We start from the raw sequence: 23,959 nt of genomic DNA on the forward strand, positions 1-23,959 counted from the left end.
AAAAGGGCATAAATACTGGAAAGGAAGAAGTAAAGCTGTCATTATTTTTGGATGACATGATTGTTTATAGAAAGTCCAAGGAATCTACAAAAACACTACTGGAGCAGATAGCATGACTTTAAAGCAGAGTTGCAAAATACCAATATTCAATATACAAAAACATTGTATTTTTGTTCTTCTGGCAGTGAACAATTAACAAGTTTAGGAAAAATACCATTTACTATATGATTTAAACAACATCAAATACTTATGGATAAATTTAATGAAAGATGTTCAAGATTGAAAACTATAAAATATTGCAAGAGAAATCATAGTAAATAAATGGAAAGGTATGCCATATTCATGGACTGAAATATTCAATATTGTTAAAATGGCAAATTTCTCCAAATCAGTCTGTAGATTCAGTACAGATCAAAATCCCAACAGACTTTTGTAGAAATTGGCCAACTGATTTTAAATCGTATTTGGAAAGCCAAAGACTTGGAAAAACCAAAACAGTCTTGAAAAAGAACAAAGTTGGAGGACTTAACCCTACTTGACGTCAACACTTACTATAAAGCCACAGGAATCAAGAAAATGTGGCATTAGCAAAAGGATAGGCAAATAAGTCATCCATAAAATAGATTCACATGTACAAGGTCAAATGATTTTCAGTTGGGAAATTGAAACACAAAAGAAATTCAATTGGGAAGGGAAAGTCTCTTTAACAAATGCTGCTGGAACAACTATTAAATGAACAAACCCTCAACCTCTACATAGAAGCTTCACACTGCACACAGAAACCAATTTGAAATGTACCATAAACTTAAAAGCTAAAACCATAAAGCTGCTAAAAGAAAGCTTAGAAAAATATCTTCATGACCTTGGTGCAGGCAAAGAATTCTTGGAGAGGCTACAGGAATTACAAACCATTTTTAAACACCTGATAAATTGGACCTTACCAAAAGTAAAATATTTTGCTCATCAAAAGATACTATTAAAAAATATTTAGACAAACCACAACCTGGAAGAAAATATTTGTAACACATGTCTGACAAAAGACAAAATATATAAAGAACTTCTGCACCTCAGTAATAAAAAGACAACTCAAATTTTTTAAATGGTCCAAAGACTTGGACAGACACTTCACAAAAGAAGATATACAAATGGCTAATAAACATATAAAAAAGTGCTTGATAACATTACTCATCAGGAAAATGCCAGTTATAACCATAATGTCCCACTAGAATGACTAAAATGAAAAAGATTGAATATCAGATGTTGGAGAGGATTTGGCACAATCAGAAATCTCTTATATTGCTGGTGGGCATGTAAAAAGGTACAGCGACTTTGGAAAACTAGTTAGCAGTTTCTTAAAGAGATAAACATTTATTCTGTGACCTAGCAATTCTTCTCCTAGGTATTTATACAGGAGAAATGAAAACATATGTCCACAAAAGCTTTTGTACAAAGAAAATTCATAGCAATTCTACTCATATCAGCTGGAAACCTCCTAGATCTTTATCATCACAAAAACAGATAAAATCTGTTATATTCGTAGAGTGGAATATTAACACAAAAAGAAATGAACACTGATACATGCAACAACATACATGAATATCAAAAATATGATTGACAGAAGCCAGACAGAAAAAGGTACGTACTATTTGATTCCATGTATATAACAGTTATAGAATAGGCAAAACTAATTTATGGTAATGGAAATCAGATCAGGAACTATTTTGGGGAATGGGGATATTGACAGGGATGAGGAAAACTTCTGGATTGATGGAAATGTTCTGCATTTTAATAGAGGTATAGGTTATATGAGTTTATGCATTTGCTTAAGGTCAGAACATTATATCTCAAGTAAAGAACAAAAGAACCAAAAATGGTAAATATGTAAGTTTGTATTGAGAAATGGCTACCTGGTGACTTGTCATGGGTTTCCTGTAATATTGAAATAATTCATTAAAAAATATTCCCTTTTTCTTCTGTTTTCAGTCCTTTACTTTCTTTGAAGTTATGCACATATTAAAATACATGCTCTTCCCCTCCAGGCACACATTCATTTTATTATTTGGCAAATATTTATTTTGTTCCTGTGATGTGCCCAGTTGAATACTCTGATGAACACATGAAACCTGCCCCCATGGAACTAACAGTCTAGAGAGAGACAAGCATTAAACATTAAACAAACATTAAAATAATCACACTATTGATATAATTACAAATAAGTGCAATGAAGGAAAAATACAGGGAGGTCTGAAAATATATAACATATCCCTGATCTATACTGGAGAGTAAGGGATAGCTTCTGTGACTGTGACTTAAGTTGGGATCTGAAAAGTCAAAGAGATTTCAGTTTCCTGGGACCTGAAAAGGACTGAAAACCAAAGCAGCCCACAGGCTGCTATTGCTGCCATTCTTGCCTTGTGCTTGGGTTTTTATTGTCATGGGGTGCAGTGGGTAACACCTTGTGCATATGCAAAGTACAGAGTTGGAAGCAAGCCTTTCACATTAAGCTAGGCCCCTGAAAACATAAACCTGGTGAAGGTATGGTATAGAAGATGACCATCTGCCAACACAAAGATAAGAAAGCTTGTGGGTCTTCTCCTTCTATTGAAGTGGAAGAAGGAGGTTTTCCCTGGAAATTTGCAATTTTCTTAGGCCTGTCTTTACTCCTTATGCCTGTCTTTGCTTCATAGTTTGAGAAACACCAAGGTGAAATTTTAACATAAAATTAACCTCAGGGAATCTAAGGGAAACAAAATGGAAATCCCCTCCTGAGGTTAACATTCTCATTTGAGGCCTAGCAGTATTCCCACAGAAAGAGTCCAACTAAACATGAACTCCTAAGCTAATAATGCAAAATTAGGTCCTTAGTGACTTCAGATGCTACAATTATTGGCTATAAAATGAATATGCTTAAAAGGACCTATAAGATGGAAGTAAATACATGATGAAAGAAAAGACTCTAAAAGGACCAGAGTTGAAAACCAAATAGAACTTAAACATTTTAAAAACAAAAGTTATTGAAATTAAAAACTCATTGTTTTTAATGAGTCACATTAGACACAGCTACATAGAAAATTAGTGAACTGGAAAATACAAGTGAGAAAGATGGAAAATTTGAAACAAGGTTTTTAGACATAGAGAATAGAGAACCACCAGTCATCTAATTGGAGTTTCCAAAAAAAGAAAGAAAATAGAATTATTTTCTATTAGGATGAGATTTGTAGAACTAATGGCTGAAAATTTCCAAAATTCAGTAACAGCAAAAATCCTCAGATTGAAACATTATAATAAGTCCCAAAGTGGATAAAAATAATTCCGCATCTAGATAAATCATGGTGAAACTACAGAATAGAAAAACAAGATCCTCAGAAGTCAACCAGAGAAGATGTACTACCTACAAAGAATTTTGGTAATTAGATTTCTCAACATCAACAACAGAATAATATTTTCATAAACAAACTTTATTTTAAAATATTTCATTATAGCCAGTGCTGCTGTTTGTGATGAAACTAAGAATTTTCTTTATGAAGAAAGCCAGTCGAATACCTTTAATGTACTGAAAGTAGCTAAACTGTCAAGTAAAATGAGAAATAAAGGCCTTTTCTGAGAAGGATTGAGAAAGGTCCCACTAAGATTCATGCTAAAAGAAAAATACTGATAACTAGCGTTCATTGACTACTATGTGCCAGTCATCATTCTCAGTGGTTTGCATATATTAATATTAGCTCATTTATTCTTCAGAACAGCCTTAAGAGAAAGCTAAGATTCAAAAAGGTAGGGAAACTACCTAAGTTTATGTAGGTTGTAAGTTGTTGAGCTGGAACTGGGATATTATTCTATCAACTACTGAGATTTAAGTACTAAAGGTTGTAGTTCAGGAGAAAGATAATTAAACCTGGAAACAAAGTGTAAAGTAAAAGGTGAGTGATCTGAATCCAAAACAGGCTATGTAAGCATTAACCAGAGAGAGAGAGGGCAACATGTGCCCAGCAAGGTGTTTGAATATATGTAAAGGCCCTGGGGTTGGAGGCTTCTGGACTTAAAAAATGGTTTATGTGGCTAGAGCACAGAGAACAATACTGGAGTGAAATTGGTCTGGACATGTGAGAAACGTGTTCACTCATCCAAACTTAATAAGTAGACATGGAGACAAAGAGAACAGCAGAACAAGGATTTAATGGCGGTCTTGCAACATCGGGTGTCTGGTGAGCAGGCACACTCAGGGGGTTACAACAAGCAATTTATTCCTTAGCACGTGAGTACCTCCCCAGGTTCCTCATTGGCTGAGTAGTACAGGGTTTACATTCTTTGCTGGAGGTTGCCTAAACCAGTTATGTCCATATTAGGCTTTCTTTACATTTGTCTTAACTTTATTGGCTGGTTCAAAACTTTTTCTGCATTTTTCTTAATCTCCCTCCCCTCCCAGTTGGAGTGACTCCCTGGTACATGTTCTGACATGTAGGCTTCTTGTTAATACCCTTTGTTTAAATGTTAATTCCTCTGGGAATAAATCGCATTTAGTTTTATACCATTTCTAATAAACAGGTAAGCCATCTCTCTCCGGACTATAGTGTACAGTCCATTAATTTTAGAAATGTGTATCAATTTATGCTTACTTCTTCCAATGGAAAAATAGAGTTATGAAAGCTGCCAATGGAGAGTCTTGCTTTATTTGTCTCAAAAGAAGTAATTTACTCCTTTGGGTTGGTTTAGACTTCAGACTCTTTTCTTTGAAGATCTAGTAATTAAGTCACACATCACACTCTAACATTACAACTCTAAAAGTTAGTAGAATGGAATAGAATAGGGGGGAAAAATCTGGGAAAAAGGCAAGTCCTGCTTATTTTTTATCTTATGATGGTTTCACATAAACAACAGAGTGGTTTCAACATTCCCCCATATTACCAAGTCCTCACCACCTCCGTTGCGGTCACTGTGTATCAACGTAGTAAGATGTTATAGAGTCATTAATTAAGACAAGTCACATTTAATCAGTTAAATCTTACTCGTATCCTCTGTCAGTCGCACCTGTTCAAGTTATTTTAGAAATTAAAATTTATAAATAAAATTCTTTAAATTTGTCGAGATGAGCAGCATTATGATAGAATTTGTTAAGTATATTTAAGGCCATTATATAGTCTTGTTGACTTTACCTGGCACTTGTAAAATACTGTAAATAAAAGCTCCAAAGCCATTTGACCCTGGAAAGGAGATCACAGCACTCCTTTCCTGCAAACAAGATAAGTCTGTGTACATCTGATAGGTTCTGATGCCAGTTCTTTAATTCACACAATTAATTTGTGTGAAAATGTTAATTGTTAGAATAGTCCTGAGACTAGACATTGATATGGTCCCTTTCATCTTAAGTTTATTCTCCAAAGTGCAGTTATCTTATAAATATTTGTTCTGTCAGGAAGGATTCTTCTTGACTAGATTTCTGTTGAAGAGAAGACTTGTAATCCACTAATCTCTCACTGATACAAGTGCTTTGCATAAAGTGGGTGTAGTGCTTAAAGGAATTTATTTATAGCCTGCCAGATAGGCTTTATAATGGTTTTTTTCAAAAACCTTCCACAAAGAAAAGACCATTAGATCATGTAGGCAGTCAGCAGAACACCTGGCTAGAGCGCGCCAATGTCAGAGCCGCCCCGTCTCTTCAGGTGGCAGCCTTGGCCGCTGAAACCTCTTCGGGCTGATAAAGAAATCCTAGATAGCTTAGATGTGCCAGGAGAGCTAGCTTGTTTACCTAAAGTGCCTAAATTCCTTCTTTTTTTAAACCGCAGTGTGTTGTAAATTATAGTAATAACAGCACATTCTTAAAATTTCATCACAAACATCACCTGCATTAAGTGTCATCACATGTTTCTGGTTTGTTTTTAAAGCTTTGTTTCTTTATGATAAAATTTAAAACTCACTATGAAAAACACGGAAGAAAGGTGAAGGGAAAGGGAAACCCTGATATTGTCAAGTTACTAATATGTGCACGTTTTTGAGAAGCTCCTTTTCGCATAGCCCAGGCCCATCCTTCACAGCCTCATCATGGCAGCAGCTGCTCCAGGCATGCACCATTCCAGAAACGTCTTTATGGCTTCTTAGGATTAAAGAGCAACAGTATCCATGGGGTGTTTTGCACACATTTAATGACACAAAAACCCTGTAAAAAATAGTAATTGTCAAACGTGACTACATATCATAATAATGTGTGAAGCATTTAGAAAAATATATAGATCCTTGGCTTTGCTTCAGATGTACTGAATCAGAATCTCTGGGTTTAGGGTCCATTGATTTTTTTTTATTAAAAAAAAAGAAGAAGGAAACTTCTAGTCTTCTGATTCCGTTAGCTTGGGAACCACTGCTCTAAAAACATTTTTGGGTTTTTGAGAGAAAGTGAGAGATGGACTAGTAATCCATAGCCCTCCAGTTTGTCTAAATGAGGTTGGAATGATGGGAGACCTATTCCTGGGATACACAGGAAGTCTTGTTGATTCAGGCACATCTCTTTGGAACTCATCCTGCGAAGTTCAGACAGGTGGGAAGCCTCCAGCTTCTTTTTCAGAAGCTCCAGAAATGCATACTATCAGCTTAGCTTGTTGTCATCTTTCCTTGGTTTCATAACATTTGCTTACATTTACTTGGAGGGGTCTTGTTTCTTATCATGTATTTTCCAGATGTATCTCCATCTCATTAAAGATGATGGAGTTCTGTGAGATTACCTAAACCTGAGAGAATGCTAATGTAACAGAGGAAGTGATCCTCTTCACATCTCTTTCCATAAATACTCCCATTTTTACAGACAAGAAAATAAAGGTATGGTGAAATAAAATAACTCAAGGTTTACATGGCATGTAAGTAGCAAAACCTAGGATTCCTAACTAGTCTGCCTACTTCCATTCTTATTCCACTGCAGTAAATTCTCCACTTAGTAGCAAAAGCAGTATTGTTAGGTTGTTTTTAATACATTTCTTATGATAGAGCAGCTGTAGATTTACAGAAAACTTGTGAAGCTAGTACAGAGTGTTTCCATATAATCTATATTCAATTTTCCCTATCGCTAACATCTTATATGCCACTACTGATACATTATTATTAAATAAAGTCCATACTTTATTCATATTTTGTTATTTTACCTTATGTCCCTTTTCTGCCCCAGGACACCGCATCACATTTAGTTGCCATGTCTCCTTAGGCTCCTCTTGGCTGTGACAGTTTCTCTGTCTTTCTTTGTTTTTGATGACCTTGACATTTTGAGGAATTTTGAGGAGTACTAGTCAAATGTATTTGTAGCATGTCCCTTAGTTGGGATTAGTCTTACGTTTTTCTCATGGTTAGACTGGGGTTATGAGTTTTGAGGAGGAATAGGAAGTATCATTCCTATTGTACCATCTCAAGAGTACAGAGTATCATCATATATCACTGTTGATGTCGACCTTGATCACCTGGCTGAGGGAGAGTTTCTCAGGTTTCTCCCACACAAAGTCACTCTTTACTCCCTTTCTGCACTGTCCTGGGAAGGAGGTCTCTGTGGGCAGGCCGCACTGAAGGAAATGGGGAGGTAAGCTCCTCCTCTGAGAGGCCAAAGTATATACATATATTATTTGGAATTGATGCTGTATTTCCCTGTTCAGATTCTACAGTGGCTTCACACAACAGTCAGAATGAAATGGAATCTCTTCTCCAAGGCTAAAAGGCCCTTTGTGATCTGGGCTCTAGCTTCACCTCCCAGTTTATCACCCTCACGCTCTCACCGTAGCTTGCTCCACTCCGACCTGAACACGCCAAGCTGGAGCAGCTGCAGGGCCCTGGCCTTTGTGCCTCTCCTGGCACACCTGTCCCCCAGGCCTTCACCTAGTTGGCTTCCTACCCCATGGAGTTTCCAAGAGCCCTCTCACTTATAAGAAATGAGAGCTAGCCACCTCATTTTTAAGAAGTCTTCTGTCTCAGCTCACACTGTTTCATTACCCTATATTTCTTCATTGCATTTATCACTCCTGATGTTATATATTTACAATTTTGGTTCTTTCCCAATGTAGTATAAGCTACATGAGGGTGAGGCTATATCTTATTCACTAATGAATCCCTTGTTTCTAGAAAAGGGTCTAACACATAGCAGGTGCTCAGAAAATATTTGTTGAATGAATGAATGAATGATTTAATGTTTGAAAGTAGTCATCTTTAGGTCTCTTCTGGCCAAAGTACTCTATGTCTTGATGAACCAGTAATTCTCTTTCTGTCTTTTTCCCTTCAATGTTCTGAAGGCATTTTAGGAAGGGCTGCCTAGCTTTTTTTAAAGGAGCACTGTGGTGTTTAAAATAACAAATAAGTGAAATCCTAAGATTCTGTTATTTCATGTACACTTGACTCTGTTTAAAATCTGGTTGGGTGAAATAAGCCATCATTCTCCACTTGCTGCTGGAGGTTCTGCCTGTGGTTGTGTGCAGGTGACAGAGCTGGGGACAGGTTGCTCCCTGGGGACAAGCCGCTGCCTCAGGCTTGACTCCTCCTCCTCCCCTACTTCATATTTGACTAACAATGCTTGTTGGTGCCAAAAATCTTGCCTGGCTAGGAATTGCTGTTGATTAGTAACTCTTAATTCCTCTTTAACCTCTTTGAAAGATGCCACAGCATTACAGTCAGACACTTTAAACTGAAAAGACTCTTTAGAAATTTCCAGTGAAATATTGTGGGGTCTTTGTTTGCTGTCCTATGAAGAAAATTTCTTATAGAGCTCACTTCTTCACCCATATTGTTTCCTGATCCTACTCTAATAAGGAGCCATTAGTTTTAACTCCAGTTTTCAGGAATTAGAAATCCATTACTCATAGCAGGGTTAGTCTCAGGCAAGCCATTTTCCTGAGGCTCGACTTAGGCTCTCACCATTCTCTGCAAAGAATATAGAAAATGTGCTCAATTGGCTGCTAGTCCAGTGTTCTCTAGAGGAATAAAAATCACCTGCTTCTTCTCTTAAGAAAGAAAAATATCTGGTAACTTGGTAAAAAACCTCCCACCCAAATTTGCTATGCCATTTTGTCTATTTAGGAAATGCCACATGAAAAGAATCATGTACTGCATATTCAAGCTCTAGACAGGAAACAAGGTTTCTTCATCATAGAGCATGGTTTGGGCAGACCCAAAAATATACAGAGCAAAGCATAGCCATTGCAGAGCCTTCATTGAGAGCTTCCAGTCTGGCTATTCAGAGAAAGGGAAATGTTACCTATTCATCTATTTTCCTAGTTTGTGTTGGTTGGTTTCCATTGTTCTTAAAGGAGGTAACAATGGTCAGAAACATGAGTGGATATACAAATCAAAACGACTAATGATTTTACCAAAGAAGATATACAGATGGTTAATAAGCACAAGGAAATATGTTTAGCATGTTAGTCACTAGGGAAATACAAATTGAATCCACAATGAGATAGCACTTCATACCCATTAGGGTGACTGTGATCAAAAAGATGGACAATAACAAGTGTTGACAAGGATACAGAAAAAAATGAAGCCCTCATACATTGCTGTGGAAGTGTAAAATAGTGGGGAGTGACTGCTGATGAGTGTAGGGTTTCTCTGTGGAGTGATGACAGTGTTCTGGAATTAGATCATGGTGGTGGCCTCACAACTTTAAAATATACTAAAAAGCCACTGAATTACACACTTTCAAAGAGTAGACTTTATGATATGTAAATTATATCCCAACTTTTTTAAATCCACAGTTAAATATTTCATACCCAGTAGGATGATTAAAACCAAAAGACAATGACAAATGCCTAGGATGTGGAGAAATGGAACCCTCATTTGTTGGTGGGACTGTAAAATAGTACAGCCACTTTAGAAAATGGTTTGACAGTTCCTCAGAGCGTTGAATATAGAGTTACCATATAGCTCAGGAACTCCACACCTAAGTATTCACCTAAGATAAATGAAAACATAAATCGAAACATATTATAAAATGTGTACATGGAAGTTTATAGTAACTTCACATGTAACAACCAAAAGCTGGAAACCGTGGAATACTATTTGGCAATAAAAAGGAAGGAAATCCTGATTGGTGGAACAACATGAATGTACCTCAAAAACATGATACTGAGTGAGAACTGGAAACTAAAAACTACATGAATGAATCCATTTACATGAAGTTTCTAGAAAAGGCAAAACTGTAGACAAAGCTGATCAGTGATTGTCTATGGTTAGTTGACTATAAACTGGCATGAGGGAATTTTTTGTGGTGGTGAAAAATGTTTTAAAACTGGACTGTGGTGATTGGTTGCACAACTATTTAAATTTAGTAAGACTCATTGAGTTGTACACTTAAAATGGATGGATTTTATGGTATGTAAATTATACTTCAAAAATATGTTTTAAAAAATCAAGTCAGTCTGGAACTCTGGGTATATTTTAATGGGGAAAAAAAAAACTTTCTTTCTCCTCACTGTAGACCCGTCCTCCCACTGACTTGAGCTTTGACTTTGACACCAACAAACAACAAAGACAGCTTATTGCAGAGCTGGAAAATAAAAACAGGTAAGAATGCAGACGTCAAGACAGTTTCTAGAGTCCAAGATTATCACGTGAGTATCTGGTTCTTGCAGACTAACTGGCTTTTGACCACAAAGGAAGAGCCCACCTCAGTGAATAGGTCAGACCAAGTCCAGGAAGTGTCCTGGACACTAACTTGTGCATCTCTGCATGCTGTGCATTCTGGTCATCCATAGCCCCCTGCTCACGTGCCCTCAGGTGGATTCTTTTTCCCAGTGCCAGCTCCCACCTCCCAGTTCCCCTCTCACAATTCCTTTTCCACTTCACTCCCTGGAGCCTGTTGCTCTATCTAGTCATCTTGTCCTGCCCTATTAGCCTGTGTGTGACTCTCTGGTCTCTCACTAAAAAGCCATTTAAAGGTATGGAGATGAGACCACACACCATTATGCACTGAGAGGTAGAAACCAGGACAAGGAGATTGAACATAATGGAACAGGTACAGGGAGAAGAAGCAGCGGCTGCCATCACTCCGGGGTCAGAGAAGAAGGGAGACAGAGGAAGACTTGGCAGAAGTTAGTGTCAGACCTGCATGAGAAATTGTGTGATGAGCTGTCCTTTCCTTTCTCCAGAGAAGAACAGAGTATTCTGGTTTAGTTGTCCTTTTGTGGATATTTCTCGGATTCTTGAGAAGAGTGTTTTTATGGCTCTTTCTACCACAAAAGGATTGTTTCATTGAGGAGATGTCAAGTGCAGCAGTATTCAGGTGTCCGTTTCACATGTGGCTCATTTGGAAGCAATCAGAACAAGAGTGGCAGCGGGGGGACCACTAGACTCAAAACTTCAACAGGAATGAGAGCAAGCTGTGAAGCACTCTGCAACCATCTCTCTGTCATCCGTCCTCTCTAGAGAGATCTTGCAGGAGATTCAGCGTCTCCGCCTGGAGCATGAGCAGGCTTCCCAGCCCACCCCTGAGAAAGCCCAGCAGAACCCCACGTTGCTGGCAGAGCTGCGGCTGCTGAGGTGAGTCAGGATACTGTCCCTCTGCCCTCAAATTCTAAGCTGCTACAATAGGGATATATATCTCAGCCAACCAAACAAGTGGGAGAGAACCTGTTTATTAGTGGAACTAGTCCTGTTAGAACAAACAGCTAAAGCGTTCCACTCACTCTGTTAACTGCCTCAAATGTTTGGGTTCCACTATTAATCACTCTCAGAACTTGAGCATCATTACAGAATTAGGTAAACACCAGTCTCCAGCTGCATGGCAAGCAGAGCAGTGTTTATACTTTTGTGATTGCTTTAAGAAGACCATTTTGCTGCAGTCAATCTTCTTATCTTGTAATTAGTCTGACTTCAGAGACTGTTGGCAGGAATAATGCCCTTCCCTCTCCTGTGAGTATGATCTCCTGGAGTTTCATAGTCAGAGCAGGACTCCTCTGAAGGAAAAGGCTGCTTCCTACACACATCTTCTGAGCTGTGAAACCAAGTGGGAATCCCTTGCCCCATGGCTGTGGACCTTCCACTTCAGCATAAATATAAACTGTCTCAGTATCAGAAGACTAATAAGGCTGTAGGATCAGAATGGGGGTAGAGAGCACTTTCAGCTCCTACTCTGATGCGCTTTTTTTTGTTGTTGTTATCATTAATCTACAATTACATGCAGAACAGTATGTTTAGTAGGCTCTCCCCTTCACTAAGTCCCCCCACAATCCCCATTACAGTCACTGTCCATCAGCGTATTAAGATGCTATAGAATCACTACTTGTCTTCTCTGTGTTGTACAGCCCTCCCCATGGCCCCCCACGTTATGCATGCTAATCGTAATGCCCCCTTTCTTTTTCCCTGCCCTTATCCCTCCCTTCCCACCCATCCTCCCCAGTCCCTTTCCCTTTGGTAACTGTAAGTCCATTCTTGGGTTCTGTGATTCTGTTGCCATTTTGTTCTTATACTCCACAGATGAGTGAAATCATTTGGTACTTGTCTTTCTCCGCCTGGCTTATTTCACTGAGCATAATAACCTCTAGCTCCATCCATGTTGTTGCAAATGGTAGGATTTGTTTTCTTCTTGTGGCTGAATAATATTCCATTGTGTATATGTATCACATCTTCTTTATCCATTCATCTACTGATGGACACTTAGGTTGCTTCCATTTCTTGGCTATTGTAAATAGTACTGTGATAAACATAGGGGTGCATCTGTCTTTTTCTAACTGGGCTGCTGCATTCTTAGGGTAAATTCCTAGAAGTGGAATTCCTGGGTCAAATGGTATTTCTATTTTGAGCTTTTTGAGGAACCTCCATACTGCTTTCCACTCTGATGCTCTTTTGAAAGGAATGGGGGGAACCTTTCAGAAGAATATAACATGATAATGGTCTGATCAAAGTTAATTAGAGTTTTATTTCCCATCAGTCTCAGAAAGATGTGTGTGCACTCTTCTGTAAGTGAAGATACTTGGAAACTAAGTTAGTGACTTGATTCTTACCAGACCTCTAGATTTCCAAATAGCGGGCTCTCTCTGTTTAGGCTGTAGGCTGTAATATTGGACATTCCACAGTTGGTTTTTAATGTGCTCTCACGTGGGATTCTGCAAAGCTGAATGTCCTTTTTTAATTCTTCCTTTGGCTTAGCTCATTTAGCTTCTTAACCATGATTTCTTTTCCTAGATAATGGAGATTATTGTTTTTCCATAACTGTCCTTGTGTTTTGATTTATATCATCAATAAATAACTCATAAAGAATTTAAACTGTGCAGATGAAAATCATTAAAAATATAGAGACTCCCATTCTCCTAACATTCATTTTAGTTTCTAAATTTAGTTGGGCTGAGAATGTAGTTGCTCTGTGGCCCACTGTCACCCATTTGGGACATTAGCACAGCTGGTGTCACACGGCAAAGTATGGGAAAGCAAGTGCGGCTCACTCAGGTAGAGTGTAACCCGAAGCTATCAGCATTAAGGCACAGACCTTTCCCCACCACAGCTCAGAACCTAGTGACTATTTTGTATCTAGAAAAGCTGATACTTGAGTCCCAGTGTTGCTGGAACTGAGATGGCTACAAGCACTTAGTTAAGCTGGAGGGATCTGAAAAACATCATAGATGTAGTAGGCAAAGGGCTGAGTCCAGGGCTGTCACATTACTCCTACAGCAAGGAACAGGAATTTAACCTAAATGCAAGGAGGATATAAATACTGAGAAATCAGAAGGTGTTTAATCTCAAAAGCAGCTTCTATGTTACTGAAGAAAAGGGACTCTCTAATATGTGTGCGGGATTAAGTTGTTATGTATATGGACAAAACATACTGGCTCACTGTCTCAGACTATACACAAAAACATCACCAGGTTGATTAAACATGAACACAAAACTTTTAAACTTCTAGAAGAAACTGTAGGAGAATTTCTTTAGGATTTTGGAATCGAAAATAATTTCTTAGAAGTACTAACCATGAAAGAAGTGGGTAAGTTTATATATGTTAGTATTAAGAAGTTTTATTTATCAAAAGACACATAAAGGGCAAAATTCATTTCTAGGTATCTGACATCCTACTGGTTTTGATCAATATATGAATCCAGGAACTGCTGATACTAGTATAGTAGAAGAAGATAGAGAATTTCATCCTTAGGATTAATGGTTATGGATCCTGACCACCAGGATTGTCTTTCATCCTTTATTACTATTGTAATGCTCTATTTGTTGCAATAATATATATGACAAATGGATAAAATATGAAACAATGATAAAATGAACTCCCAGGAACCCACATCCTACTTGAGAATTCAGTATTGCTAAAACAATCTCACTCTATAAGTGGCCCACTCATCCTACCTCCTTGCTTCCACCTTCCCCACAGAGATAAGCTCTATTCAGAACCTGGTTTATCTTTCCCTTGCTTTTTGAACAGTATTATCAAATATATGTGTAGTCCTATGCACTGAAGGGTTTAGTTTGGCTTTCTGTTTTTTGAGCTTTATAGAAATGTTATTATATGTAGTCTTCTGGAACTTTTCCCCCCTCACTATTACTCTTTATGGTCCTCCCATGTTGTTGCATGTAGCCATAGTTCATTCATTTTCACCACATATATAATTTTTTGGTCATGCACAGCACATAGAAAGAGTACTGTATGCAGTCTTGGGAGTTTAGGGAAGAAAGGTTTCCTAGAAAATTAAGTGAGTCGGTTCCTCCTTATTCAGTTTATGCCTGTGCTGGAAATTTAGGGAGAATGAAGGCTAGAAGACAATGATTCTGTCCTAAAAATTTATAGTCTAGTTTTGGAAGGTAGAACACCATAAAGGTATTTTATAAAACTATAAATAATATGTTAATAAATAGTATGGGTATTATGTTATAAGAAATCTGAGTAGAGAAAGATACATATGTAGGCTAGTAGCAACTATGCCCATGGAGTTATGGAGGTTGACAAGTTAGACCATGAAAGGTAGGTATGATTTGGTTGGAGTGTGGGGCAAAAGATATCTGATTAGAAGCAGAGTTGGGGTCAGCATGATCCCCCAAATAAGCATGACACTTTTCAGAGAGGGGAAAGAGTCTTGGAGCTAAGAATTTGTTTTCAATCATCCATTGAATTAATCTTTGTCAGTGATAGAAGATAAAATTAGTTAGATAATTGAGACCAGGTCCTCAGAGAGTTTCAAATAATGATTTCATTAGGTTCATTAGATGTTAACTGAGTCATACTGGATGTGTAATATTGTCTTAATCATTCAATATATACAAAGTTGAGTAAGACTCACCCCCTGACCACAAGGATTTCACATCAAGGTAGGAATGACAGCAATGCAAGATAAAATAAATTAAATGCTACAGAGAAGCACCAGTTGCTACAGTGAATAATTAAGCAGGGCTTGATACCTGCTGAAGTAATCAGGAGTAGCTTCCTAAAAAGACTGACCCTTGGAATAGACACTAAGGAGTGGATAATATTTGGAAAAGAAGTGGAAATAGCCATGAGCTATAAAATGATGGGGTCTCTTTAAAGAAAAGTGAACTGTCAACTGAGGGCCTAGACCAGGCAAGTAACGGGAAGTGAGGTACTAAGGATAGGCATGTGGGTGGGGCCTGAAGCAGCCATCTCCAGCAGAAACAGCCACATATGTAATCAAAGCTTTCCTAACAGCCATATTGAAAAACTAAAAAGAAATGTGTCATTAATTTTGATACTGTCTTTTACTTAACCTGATATATCCAAAATATTACCATTTTAACAGTTAATCAACATCAAAAAATTACTGAGATATTTTACTTTTTTTTTTCACACTGTTTTTGAAATCCAGTGCCTCTCATTCAGACTAGCCATGTTTCAAGTGCTCAGTAGTCACATATGGCTAGTGGGTACTGTATTAGACAGCAGAGGTCTAGACTGTGCGGGTTAAGAGTCAGTAATGTTAGAAATTCTATTGAGATTATTATATAGGATGATGTGATGAACACAGCTGTCCCTTGAGCAGCATTGTAAATTCCCAGAACATTTTCACACCCATTATCTTCTTTGATCCTCAAAGTAGTGCTGCTGTTATTTATTATTAGTCCCATTTTTGTTTGTTTGTTTGATTTTTGTTATTAGTCTATTTGAGAGAAGAGAAAATTGAGGCTCAGACAGGTTAAGTGACTTGTCCAAGGTTGCATATGTAGTAAATGATGGGCCTCAAGTCTTTTTTATTTTTTCTTTTATTTTTATTTTATTTTATTTTTTTATTAAAGCATAGTTGATATATAATACTGACTTCAGGTGTACATCTTAGCAGTTCGTCAGGTATCTGCATTACTAAATGCTCACCATTATAAGTGTGGGTTATCATCTATCAACATACAAAGCTATCACAGTATTAATGACTATATTCTCTATGCTCAAGTGTCCTGATTTATATTCCACTGCTTTTTCCTCATTATTACCGATGAAATAAGAACTAATCAAACTAGGAGACCATTGCATGTGTGAAGAAAGGAGCACTTGGACAAAGTGAGAGAAGTGGGAATAAAGAGACACATAAATTTCCAAGAAAGAAGCATCTGTGTTGGGTGATTGATTAGATATAGGGCATCAGAGAGGGCTCAGTTTTTCAGCCATGACAACTAGAAGAAAAAGTGGCAGAGACAGGAAAATTGGGAACAACAAAATTCTTTGGTGTTGGACATAATGAACTTGAATTGACATGAAACCTGAAAGTGAATTCTCTTAGACATACAGTCATTCGGTTGGTCGTCACACTTCTTGAACCTGATGTCAGGTTGCAGGAAGCACTGACTACTGAACTCTATTTTTCCTGAGCAAATTTCATACATTTTCTTCACTATTCATTTAAATTTGGACTAGTTTTATGTATCTTCCTAAATGAGGTATTAGACATCCTGAAGAATTTTTTAAATCACTTTAATAATAACATTAATAATGCATTTCCTTTATATAGCAACATATACTTTCTAAGGTGTTTTTATATACTCTTCTCACAGCAGTAAAGGAGAGCGTGCAAAACAGTGCTATCACCACTTTGTACAGAAGGTATCGGAGATTAAATGACTTGCTCAAAATCTCATACACTGCTAAGTAGCAGAGTCAGGTCTAAACCCCATTTCACCTGGCCTTGAATTATTCTTTGAGGGTCTCTTTTTCTCCAGAGTTTCATTTCTAAGGCACTTTTCCTGTCCTACAGGCAGAGGAAAGATGAACTGGAGCAGAGGATGTCAGCTCTGCAGGAGAGCAGGCGGGAGCTGATGGTTCAGCTGGAAGGGCTAATGAAGCTTCTGAAGGTAAGAGACGATGGCTGCTTTCAGGCTGCTCTCACCACACAGATGTCCTGTTCATCTTCTGTCACCTCTGCTTCTGCCTGTCCTGTGATGTCAGAACAGGGTGAGGCTAAAAGCTTAAATATTGCTGCCTAGACCCAGGTTTCAGGTGAACCTCCATGAAGTTAGTCATGACTCCAGAAAGTGATCTAAATTAGTGTAAATCCTGATTATAAAAAATAAGTAACTAGAACTGTAGTAACATCCTTAAATTGTTTTTATGAGTATTTTATGAATAAAATAAGAGTGTTTATAAATGTGGTGTTAGCTATGTGTAAATGAATATTTCTCAACTATTTAAAGTTTCTTCTGAGACTAGTTTTCAAATATTCTACCTAAATACTGTGTCCTATTTTTATAAGTATCACAGAGGCAAACCAAGCTAATCAAACCAATTCTAATTAGTAACTTTATTAGGAGGAATAAAATAGCAAGTTAGTTCCGGGTTTGGTATATTGGGGCTTGAATAAATCTGGAATAACTCAGGTCTCACTGTCTATTTTTGTTGAACAATATATTACAACCTCTGCACCCCAGAATAGGGAAGGGCATGCTTAGAATTTAGATGTTCTCACCTGGACAATTTTACTGGCATTGAACAGAAATATTTACCCAGCTATGTAGCAGCAACTCCAGAGAACATTTGTTCATGCTGTTAGTAAGGTCAGTCTGTCTATGCATGAAACCACTGTATTTTGTTGTATGACACAGAGGTAGTAGCCAGAGTGAGAATCACTAGACATGGAATGCCTCAAAAGCCAGGTTGAGGGGGGCAGATTTAATCCCATGATAAAGGGGAGTCATGAAGGTTTTGAAAACAATAATTTAGGAAAACATGCAGTACAGGTGAGAAAGGGGGGAAACTAAAGGATAATAGGAGACTAATGTAATGATATAGTCCAAAGTGCCAGGGTCTAGACCAGAGTGGTAGCCCAAGAAAATATCAACTGGAGACTTTTCTTCAGCTTCTCCATTCTAGACCAGCCCCTAAATGAAGTTAGTGGTATTAGCAACTTGAATATATGTAGTGTTTGTGTCTTAAACTAACTACTGATTTGTTGAAGACCATCACCTCTTTTAGTCCTTTTCTAGCTTTGGTCCTCGCTATGTGGGTTGTTTTGCATGGACATGTTTCTACATTAACTCTGTTAACAGGATTTCTCCCAAGAAATATTTTATGTCTAAATGGGTCTCGTTTAAAGAAACCTTTATGCATAAAACCTGGCCCACATCCCTCTAATGGTTGCCAGGTATCCAACTAAGCAACCCAATCACCCACTGAAGACAGCAGAGATATACTTAAATGCATTTGGTGTGTGAAACATCTGAAGCCAGGTGGGGTTTTAGAAGCCCTGCCGGTGTGGCATTAGTCCACTTGTAGGACAGGAGACCATAGCGGATCCTCCCACCCCTTCCCTGTGTCACACCTCCTTACCCAAACATAGAGGGGAAGGTACCCCAGAGTGATTTTTTAAAAGACAAAAGTTTCCTGCAAACTTAAGGAAAGTCAGGATGCATCTCCCAAAGTACCGCAGTGTGCATTCCTGTCCATTGGGTTGTCCTAAGCGTTCCTTAGAGTTCCTGACTGAGAGCCCCATGTGCCTTTCTATGATCTTTAATGTACCTCTGACACGGGTATTCAAGGGCTAAGCAGAATGAACTAATGACTGGAACTCGAATCCCAAATCCTGAGTTTCTTGTATTTCCTAGCTGTTGTCTTACAGTTATAATTTAATTAAAATAAACAAGATCATGATGCCCCATTTTGTAAAGTTCCCTGCCAGCTTCTTCAGTGCCTTATCTTTTACCCACCTGGAAGACTGAGGCCATTTGTACTGGGAGGGAGAATTTGCAAACAAACCAGGAATGTTGTCTTTTGTCCATTGCTTAGAATTCACAGTTGAAAATCTCATGCCTTTAGTGTCCAGCTTCCTGAAAGGATTACAACATAATCTTAATTTGCATTATGTACTCCTGAAAGCTCATACATAGCAATCATTGACGTCTATTAAAATTTCAAAACCTTTTTCCTACTATTAAAAAAACTCACTAACCTATAATAAAATTATGCTTTAGGATCCTAATTTTAATTTCAAAGGATTGTCCTGCTTTCACTGACGTTCAGTCTGCTAGCATTTAATTCTCTCATAAAGCAGCTGTAAGCAGTTACTCAAATGGACAGTCGAGCCACATGGCCTGGGATACTCATAAATTAAAATACACCAGACATTAAACTGCCATTTCACAGGGAGTTCATTCTACTGCTTTCATGAATTATCATGTACTCTATCTGAAAAATGATAATTTTCAAGAAGCATACATATGAAATGTCATGATTGTTTATTAATTCATTCAATAAAAGCCTTGAATCCTTTATTTTTGAACAAAGCAGGATAAATAATCATGTTTATTTAACAAAAAGGTATTGACTTCTCAAGTGTCATGTTTAGGCATTTGGTGTATAATTGTGGATAATACTCAATCTCTGTCACCAGGGGAGTATCAGGGACCTCCTTATTCTTGTTGGGTTTTTCTTGTGACATAATGTATACTGACACTCAGGTATCTATGTTTCAGAACATATCTTTTCCTGACCTTTTTTCCTCTGATTAATGAGCATATGGATAACCTCTGCCTCAAATTTATTTAATCTGGAAATGGCTATGTGTTAGTGTTTCATTTCCTAAATCATGTTCCCAATATTTTTGTGTCTCACTTTCCATTTTTCCAATAATGCTTTTAAAACACACTTAACAGATAAATTCTGCAATCTTGATTTTCAACCTCATTTGCAAATGAGGTTTTGAATGTAAGTTTTTACATAGACTACAATGGCCATGGCATTACTTTGGCCACCTAGCCAGATACCCCATATAAAAGAGTCTCACATGTTTTGGGGGGACATAAGTTGTTCTGGGCTTATACTTTATAATTAAAGTATTATTACCCCCTTTAAATCAGGTTGGCTGCTATGCTTTGTCATGAGTCAATGTTTACTGACCCCAACTGACTAAGTGATAACAAAAAAATTCTAAGACTTTATATTTGACCTGTTCACTGTGTTGACAGAGGCTTCAAGGCTTTATCAGCATAACTTTTTTGAGTTTAAATTATACAACACCATCCGAAGTAACACTTGGCCAAAGTCCACCATCTCCCAATCCCAATGCAGGGAGGACTCTAGGCCCTGAAAACACTGTCCTGTCCACCCTCCCCATCCTAAGCTGACACATGTGTCTACTGCAGATTATAATGCTTTCATTATATTTGGACAAACTCAAATCAGAGTTACCAAATGTGCAAACATGAAACATCATTTTCTGAAATGTCCCTATTCTGTTGAACCAAAGCAATGTTATCTCCAATACCAAACCTGGAGAAAACTGAAAACAGGGAGGTGTCTCAGAAACAGTTCTAAGACATTACATAATGGTTTTTGTTGTTGTTTTTATTTACCTTAGATGCAATTTCAGCCCATCAGGATTGCCCCATTCCTCCCCCACTCTCTCCATTTCCATTTCAACACTTAGTGACAGCAATGAAAACACATTTTTAAATTGCTGAATAACTCTTCTGTGGCTGTTTGCCTTGCCTAAAAAATGGAAGAAAAGTGTTCTGCCCCACAGGGGGCGGAAGCCTATCTGGGAAGGGAGATCACATCCTAACTGCAAAACTTAAACCCCTCCTAACTAGAGCTGTGCATGCCAGATACAAAAGCGGAAAGATGCCAGCTTCTTCAGGCTAATGAGTTCATGCTCAGGGCTCCCTCTGCCTGGGCTCCGATGAGTTTAGGTTTGGTCAAGCATCTAGCAGCTGGCTTTGATCATGAAAAAGGTCTTCTTGCATTAAGTTGGAGTCTCCTCAAGAGATATCTTGGTGCCCATTGGATTTCTAGTCCATGTCTCTCCCTTGCAGGAGTAAAATTATTTTCTCCCAATTTTCACTTCCCCTCTCCCTTGGTAATTCCTTGGCTTCACCAAAATCATTCTCACCATTGCCCCTAGATGTACAGACAATGTGAAAGCAGAAGCACTCCTCCGTCCCTAGGACTTCCTACACACGTGTGCAGTAACGACTGCCTGCACCGGCAGGTCCGATTTAAGTAGAACCATGGCAACAGCTTTGAGATTTGTGTACTGGGGGCAAAGGGCAGAGGCTTCCTGACCACAGTTACCCATGATGAGCACAGAAAGAAGAAGTGAAAAGACCCATTAAAGAACAGAGTGGCTTAAGAACAAAAAACTGAGGAGAGAAACTCGAAAGTGTGTGCCCCGCCTTCATTTTGGTTCTGCCTACAGCCCCTGGTGGGGCACACAGAGGGCTTATAGTTGGCAAGTGCCTGCTCTGCTCACAGTTACTGTAAGCCTCTACAGGACAGAGACCGTATCTTCCTGTTTCCGGTACTTTATGCATAGGAAGTATTACCTGAACCTGTGTTGAATTAATGAGACACCAAGGTCAATAATTCTCATAGAAAGCCCTGAGGCATTTGCCAGTTTAATGGGGTAATGGGGATATGTGTGTGTCCTTGGAAAAAACCACAGAACAGCCCAAAACAAGTGGAAGGGAATAAAGAAGAGAATCTGTGATCAGGCGGAATTGCCAGTTGTTTGGAAAGTTTTAGAGCAACTATCCTCGGCATCAGAATCAGCTGAAAGTCTCCTGAAACACATCACTGGCCCTGCCCCAGAGTTCTGATTCAGTTAGTGTAGGGTGGGGAGCAAAATTTGCATCTCTAACAAGTTTCTCATAGCTGCTACTCCTAGTGGTCTGTATTCTACACATTTAGAAATGTACCTCAACACATGTAAATATTGTAAATGGTGATAAAAATGATCGCTGGGCTCTTGAGTCATGGTTAGGCTGGTGCTTTCAGTTCACCGTAAATAGTTAATGTGTCCTTGGGCAAGTCAGGCTGTCTAGGCCTTTTTCATCTATGAATGAGGAAGTTAGACTAGATGGTTTCTAAGGTTCTTTCTTTGCTATTCTAGAAGCTGGCATTTAATGAACCAGGTGGGGCAGAGGCCTGCAGTTTGCTCTCTCCAGCTGATGATGCTCGGATGGTGGTCAGGGCTGTGATTCTGAACCCACGGGCCTGGCTTAGTTTTGCCCTAATCTTCTATCATTTCTTCCATGTGTTTGTGGTAATGGGCATTAATCTCTCTCCTTTTTCTCTCTGCCTTTTTTTCACCTTCAACACCTTTAGGAGGAAGAGCAAAAGCAGGCAGTAAGTGGACTTCAGAATTCTCCTCCTGACTGTTGCTCCTTTTGCATGTTCTCCTTTTCCTTAAAGTTCCATACTTTGTCCTCTCCTCCCTGCACAAATTCATCTCTGCAGAACTGGTTATGTGTAAAATCTTCAGTAGTTCTCTCCATGGTGTTGTAAAATGCCTTAAAAGTCCACATCACGTTTACCTAACAGAGCATGTTCTTATTTGAAACAAGAGCTTGTTGAATATTTTTTCAAAGCACACATCTGTTGTGTTTATTTAAATATGCATGATTACCTAGGTTGCAAAATGCATTTTCCTGCTCTTGCATTCTCTGCTGTTTTGTGTCTAGAGTGACTTTAATTGCTTGAAACAACTTTTAGGGTGGTGGGGGTGACCTCAGGTCTAAATACTATGCCATGAATGATTGTGTATAAACATGAGTAATTCTTTTGATGACTTCTGATGTCCTTTAGTCTTGAACAGCCTTCTGGATGCTCCAGCTCCAGGAGCCCTCTTAACAAAGTTACCAGTGAAAACTAAGTGACTGGTGATGCTGTAAGTGATTTCCTGTTTGGAGCCTACTCCACAGGGACCTCTGCTTTTGCTGAGCACCACAGCTATTGCATGGAGTTTAGGAAAGGTTTATGTTTGTTTTTATTTTTCCTGGTAGCCCTTAACCCACACAACAAAATCAGTCGAAGGCCTATCCACAATGGTAACACCATATATTTATATAACATGCTAAGGTTTTCAAAGCATACATTTTTTACACAAGTTAAAGTTAGTTTTTAATTTACCTCAGGGCTTTTTTTTTGAAGAGAGAAATAAGAAATGTTTGATTTAAAAATTTACTTGTTTCTTTTTCAAAAAACAAATGTATCCATGTTTTAGATTAAGAATAGGACCACAAAACATTCTATTGGTATTAATTCCAGTTAGAAGAGCATTGGAATCATACAGTGAAGGGGAGAGGAAAGGAGGGAAGTGACAGGTAAGAGAGAAGGAGGCAGGAAAAGAGTGAGGGAGAGAGACTGTCAGAAAGACGGACAGAGGGAAGGAAGATAGATGATGGTATTGAGATAGGCTAACAACCCAGAAACCTCAATGGCTTTAATGTAACAAAAGTTTGTTTGGTTTTGTTGTTTTTCACTCACATGTAGTCTGTTGCTTTGATTTTATGGCACTTTGTGAATCAGTAGGTGCATTCACATGAGCAAAGCAGAAGAGCAGGATGGTGTCTTGCCAATGGGTTTCAGCCCCAGGCAAGTCACTATGGATTCAGTGTGACCAAAGAAATTGACAGCAAAATGTTCTTGGGGTGAAAGGGTTATACCCAACTTTATTTCCAGGTGGCAGGTCAGTCACTAGAATCCCATTCACTCAGAGTGAGTCTGCGTGCAGCAAGCCAGTCTCTGCCTCTGGGCCCCTCTGTCTGCACAGCCGTCCTCTGGGCCCTGCTCCACACAGCCGTC

The 23,959-nt window shown here is 38.5% G+C and overlaps 1 protein-coding gene across 16 annotated transcripts in view; it reads left to right on the forward strand.

Annotated features, from left to right (window-relative positions):
- The window catches only part of DTNB (dystrobrevin beta), a 258,809-nt gene that overhangs the window by 190,250 nt on the left and 44,600 nt on the right, over nt 1-23,959 (forward strand). For 12 of the 16 annotated variants that reach the window (XM_057497369.1, XM_057497380.1, XM_057497372.1 and 9 more), the window contains 4 exons: nt 10,430-10,515; nt 11,377-11,490; nt 17,142-17,238; nt 22,481-22,501. In XM_057497369.1, the coding sequence (XP_057353352.1) occupies nt 10,430-10,515; nt 11,377-11,490; nt 17,142-17,238; nt 22,481-22,501 (318 nt within the window). The remainder of the gene's footprint in view (nt 1-10,429; nt 10,516-11,376; nt 11,491-17,141; nt 17,239-22,480; nt 22,502-23,959) is intronic. The other 4 variants (XM_057497367.1, XM_057497374.1, XM_057497368.1 and 1 more) reach the window with 1 other exon arrangement.

Source organism: Manis pentadactyla, chromosome 2 (assembly GCF_030020395.1).
Source record: "Manis pentadactyla isolate mManPen7 chromosome 2, mManPen7.hap1, whole genome shotgun sequence".
Classification (NCBI taxonomy): Eukaryota; Metazoa; Chordata; class Mammalia; order Pholidota; family Manidae; genus Manis; species Manis pentadactyla.